Here is a 5,846-nt window from a genome sequence, read left to right as displayed (position 1 = left end):
CAGAAAATGTTTGTACCTACGTAATTAGTTACTTTAATTAAGATTCAGAGTCAATCATAAACATAAAATATTGCTTTTATTTGACGTTTCGGCTGGTTCCATCTGCGTCTCCAGCCGTTCGTAAGTACGCTAGAGATAGGAACACGGAAGTTTTCAATAAGTCACGGAACAGCTGGAGATTGGTCAACCAGAAGTTCATACATTGGTTTCCACAGAATTTGTTTTTATGAAAATGTGTGCAAATTTTGAACATACGTAGGTGGTCCCATAATTATTTGGCCTAACTAATACTAACACTTCTAGCATATATAAACTAACATTTTTAAGTCTTTGTAAAAGTAAGTCCCACCTTGGTCTTTAAATAACTAAAAAACGGCCGCCTACAATTCCTCATTGCTTAAAACTTGGTGCCATTTTATAATAAATTTGCGAATAAATAATAATCGGAAGAAAACATGTCTGGACTATAAGGTGGGTGGTCTAGTTGTATGAACCTGAACTGAAGAATTACATTCCTCGAAATTCCATTGGTATATGAACAGGGGCGTTGTCGTGAAGCTATAGGACGCCTTTAAATAGCTTGTCTCTATACGTTTCTCGCAGTTATATACTAATGATATTACGAAAATATTGCGTTCTTTAAAATCCATCTTCAAAATATTTTGAAAATCCCAAGAGATTGTGTACACGATGGATGCATTCTTACACCCTGTCTTTCACGCTTACTAAGTCATTCTATTGTTTCGCGCTTATTTTCTGGATCATAATACATGACCATAGCTCCATCACCAGTCACTAGTCATTCGATCCCATTCTTTGCGTTTTCTTCACAAATATCTAAAAGTTTGGAAGCACAGTGCACTCTTCCCTATCTTTGCACAGCTGAAAGAAGTTTCGTGACCCACCCTGCACTGACTTTTTTCTTATTAAAAAGTTCATGGGTTGCATGATGGAGTAGACTTTTAGAGAATCTAGGCCGATGTCTTCAACGGCTTCTCTTCCGATGCGAAACTATTTCACCCAATTTTTCAGTGTGGTGTAAGAAAGGGAAGACTCTTCGTACACGCCATCTAACCGTTCTTTTACTTGGGCGGGGGGTAAGCCTTGTTTAAACAAAAAGACATTTTGAAAAAACTCACGACTGTTGTCGTTCAAAGAACCACTAAACTGAAACTAAGGTTTTCAAGTTTCTATATAAACGTAATATTCAAACGTAGAAAACATGTATCGATATGTACCAGCATATTTTGCAACTAACTGCGTAAATAATTTAGGAGAGAATAGTTCTTGAGACGGTAAAACCTCTTCAAATGAACTACGATTTTTTTGGTTCCAGGTGACGGCAACATTTGGCAAATTACCGCAAACGTTAACAGTGGTCCCCTCAATCAGCAACAAGTTTTAGTAACGCAGCAACAGATTGCTGCTGAATGCTGCGATTTATTAAACGGAGAAGCAATGACATGTCAAGAGTTGCTAGCTCTGGGGGCAATCAATGCTGCACTGCCCACTGGGCAAATACCCCTGATGGACACTTTCTTCGATACTCTGTCCAAAGGCGTGGTGTCAAGTCACCCCAAAAGTTCACTCAACGAAGATGCGTACGTCCAGCAACCGCAGTGTACGGACGATGAATTTGCCTGTTGTCAAGAATTATGGGGAGGCAATGGGGATGACTATAAGGATAAAAAGAGGTATCTACCGCAAAGGTTAACTTAAACCATCTACTGAGAATCCATGAAAGTGTTACCCAAATTAGATATTTTCCGTATCCTTATTCCTTATTCGTCATACAGTAGAACCTCGATAAAATAAAGACCAAAAGAAACGTAAAATAATTTGAGTTATTGAGGTTTTTACTTACAAAGGGTTTAAGTTTAAGCTTTAAAAGTATGGATTTCCAGTGATTTGGCAAACTCTTCAGCTTTTTCCATTAGTATTGGGATCCGTCAAATGGGCATACACCATCTGGTGGCAAAATTTATAACTCGAACGAGGGAAAAATTTACATAGGAATTGTGCACGCAAATTGTAAAATTGTTTATTAAAATAATAAAACACGTTAAAAAAGTNGGCATGAAGGTCTAGTCAGAGACATATTAGAGGCAGAAACGGGAGTTAGGAGGGGTAGAGGTAGACCTAGATTAGATTACTGTTCGCAAATAGTTAAGGATGTGGGTTGTTCTAGTTTTAGGGAAATGCGAAATTTAGCTCAGGATAGGACAGAGTGGAGGTACGTGTCCAACCAGTCTTAGGACTGACGACCTTATGATGATGATGATGATGAATGTGCTAATATGTATATGTATCCCTTTTTAAAAAAAAAACGATCTCGATTTAATCGATATGCGTTTGATACCTACCATTGTCATCAGAAGGTCGTCAATCCTAAGACTGGTTGGACACGCACCTCCACTCTCTCCTATCCTGAGCCAATATTCGCATTTCCCTAAAACTAGAACAATCCTCCCTTCAACTATTTGAGAACAATAATCTAATCTAAATCTACCTCTACCCCTCCTGACTAATATGTCTCTGACTAGACCTTCATGCCTGAGAAGGTGTCCTACCAACCATTTCGTCTATTTCTTAGTGACTTCCATAGAGTCATCTGTTCTCCTATTCCTTCTTAAACCTCTTCAATTCTAACCTTCTCTATCCACGGTATGGTCATCATTCGCCTGTAACACTACATTTCGAACGCTTATAACCTTTTTTTTTCCACCGCATCCACTGTCCATGTTTTAACAACCTTTCTAACTTCTAAATGAACTGTTTGCGAGCATAGAAGTGACTTCTTTTTATTGAAGGGGACTCGACCCTGCGCTATACTCTGCTTTATATCCCTACTACTCCTTCCGTCCTGACTTATCTGACTTCCTAAGTACCTGAAAAAGGTCACTTCTTCTAATTTTTCTTCTCCTATCTTTATATTCGCTCTTTCCCCAATTTTTCTTTCCTTGCATACCAGTATTTTTGTTTTTCTTTTATTTATTTTCATACAGTAGTGTTTTGTCAATACCGCTTCTATTTTATTAGCTAAAGCTATCTCTAACTCCTACCATTGTATATATATTTTTGTATTTATTTAGTTAAAAATAATTTTACTGAATTACTTTTTTATTAAATTTCTTTATTATTATTGAATTCATTACCCTTATAATATCGACGAACACAGACTACATCTGCATTCGCTGATAATTCAATTGTAGTACATAATTAATTCAGCCAAATGACAGGTCAACAAAGTCTTCAAGGTACGAATTTTACTCATTGAATCTGTCCTTCTTTTTGTTCATATGTTCGAAAACTGCACCCCGTACGTATATACCTCTGGCTTTGATCAATATGTGAAAAAGACTTTCTGGAAAAAGATTTCGCTAAGCTTTTATGAATAGAGCCTCAGGGTCGTTAGTGTTCACCTCGCCTGATGTCGGATTTCCTTAAAAGAAGATTCTCGCCGCAATAAGGAGCGGAACGAGAGGATTTTTCAAAAGAAAGAGCGCCACTTTGATCGACAATAAAGACGATATGCCTGATTAGCAATTGAAATACAGTCATGCATACGTACACGTTCTTCTACATGTTTGCCAAAGGGTCCTGTGCTTTCATTTCGTTTTTCTTTTTTTTTTTTCGCAAAAGAAAATCGTCCGTTTTCACACAACTTTCATTAACCTATTGCCCTTTTAGAAAAGCTCACATTACATACTTTCGCAGAGACTAAAGAACTGAGAGCTATCCTTTAATTTACTGAATGGGAAAAATTTTCCTCATCAGTCATCACGCATTTTCACGGAAACCCAATTACAGTGTAACCTACTTACGAACTCTTTCCCATTTTATCTGACTCACCTAATAAAATCTTAATTCTGAAGGTGGCTTTTTCCAAATTTGCTTCGAAAACCTCAAGAAAGTTCGCAAAATAGAACACACAATAAGTAACGTTAAAATATTGTGTTCTTTTAGACTACATTTTTGAACTCAGAATCGCATACGTGACCTTTAAATTAAATTATCCTGTTCTACATAGTAATAAAGCTTGGTTCACGCTATACCGTTTCGGGTCCGAGCCGTTTGCGTGCTGAACTTTGCTTTCATACTGTATTACTAGACCGACCTAATAGATACTAAAAAGTTGGAATTGTATAAACTTGGGTGTCAATAACCAAAGTTTGCAAATCACAAAGCGAAGATGGGACGTGCATAAAAAACTAATAGAAAATTAAACTGAATTACTCTACTAATTTAGAAGGTCTAAAAAACGTTTTCTCATTTTGAAATATTTAGGGAACTACTTCAACACTTTTTGTAAGCAGTTACACAGTTACACCTATGGTACAGGTCAAATGTCGTTGTGTTAAAAAGGTACCTAATTATGGCGTTTGCGCTTATACCCACAGCGGTATTATAATTGTGTATAGGGGATGTTTGAGCCGTACAATTGGTCTAGCTGCTTACAAAAAGTATTGAAATAGTTCCCCAAGTATCATATTTAAAAATGAAGACTCAGACTATAAGTAAAATTACGATTTGTGTTTGAGAACTTTGAAGCATCCGGCAGAAATTACCGCCGATGCGAAGTATCTGTCGATGTTGATTATTAAAAAAAATACAGCGTGTTGTAAAACTACTGAAGTGGAACTTCTTCAAAAACACAAACATACCGGGATAGGGGTTAAGGAATTGGTTTAATGGTATTATTTGTACACTATACATGCCGGAGTTGCCTGTATGTAACGAACGTTGCATTGAAGCGCACTCACGGCTCAAGCGATCCCCACTACGAGACATCTCTGTTGCATGATTTCGTTACGTAGCAACTCGCATGAAACGAACTTACCCTACCGTGCGTAAAGAAGTTTCACTTCAAAAAGCAATCAAGAAAAACGACAAAAAAATTTTACAAAGAAACGAACTTAAGGGGTAAATAAAGTCATAAATATGATAACTTGGTAGGAAGTCTGAAAGGGCTGCAGTCTGGACCTTATGCGACATAGTTAACTTCAAATAGAATCGGAATAAGATGATTATGATGATTAAAACGTTTGGGTTCAACTAGGTTAGGTAATGCCAGGTTAGGGTAGATTGGGTTAGGTTAGGTTAAGTCAGTTAGGCAACCAGACTTGTTTCGGATGAGAGTACTCTGTACAAACAAACGCCAGACAACGCAAGCGCAACACACGAAAATAAATTGTATTAAGAGCACCTTGTATAGTAAAATGAATAAATTAATACATTTGACAATGACCTATGGTAATGCGAAATAAAACAAACTTTGGCAATGTAGGATATGCGCCTTTCGGATATATACATATATATATATTCCTACTTATTAATTGCTTATAAGTTTAAATTCTGAAACGTAACCAAATATTTTTTTAACGGTATACAATGTTGTCGTTACATGTAGAACTAAGTACTTACCTACATTTTCATTTATTATTATGTGGTCATCTTATTCATTGATCATTGTTTAAAAGTACAAAAGTAGGCGGTTTTTCGAAAAAAGATATACAAAGGTCATTGTAAAGTAGGTAGATGTGGGCAATTGTGAAAATTTAATCTGTAGAATGCAATGCCAAAAATCTATTTCTATCACAATAACGGTCATAAAGATGATGATACTGACAAAATCATGATTTATACTTGAGATATGAAAATTAACCCGTCACATGATTATTCAAAGGTCATCGTGAAACTAAAATATACCTTCAGGAAATACGTACTGCATCTCCCGTGTGATACTGCTTTGAAAAATAACCAATTTTAATTACCACTCATTTTTACGTTTAAACAAGAACGATAAATATTTTTAATTTAACAAAAGCAACATTACATAACAGTTT

General features: G+C 36.2%; 1 protein-coding gene across 1 annotated transcript in view; it reads left to right on the top strand.

The window, feature by feature from the left end:
- Positions 1 to 5,846, top strand: part of LOC108740845 (voltage-dependent T-type calcium channel subunit alpha-1H-like) — a gene marked incomplete at its 3' end in the record, with an annotated part of 104,821 nt that overhangs the window by 59,064 nt on the left and 39,911 nt on the right. Inside the window, exon 10 of the mRNA XM_025980254.1 lies at positions 1,337 to 1,694. Within this exon, the coding sequence (XP_025836039.1) occupies positions 1,337 to 1,694 (358 nt within the window). The remainder of the gene's footprint in view (positions 1 to 1,336; positions 1,695 to 5,846) is intronic.

This window comes from Agrilus planipennis, unplaced genomic scaffold (assembly GCF_000699045.2).
Source record: "Agrilus planipennis isolate EAB-ADULT unplaced genomic scaffold, Apla_2.0 scaffold297, whole genome shotgun sequence".
NCBI lineage: Eukaryota > Metazoa > Arthropoda > Insecta > Coleoptera > Buprestidae > Agrilus > Agrilus planipennis.
The sequence above is the reverse complement of the archived record's forward strand: the minus strand, read 5'-3'. Positions and strand labels throughout refer to the sequence as shown.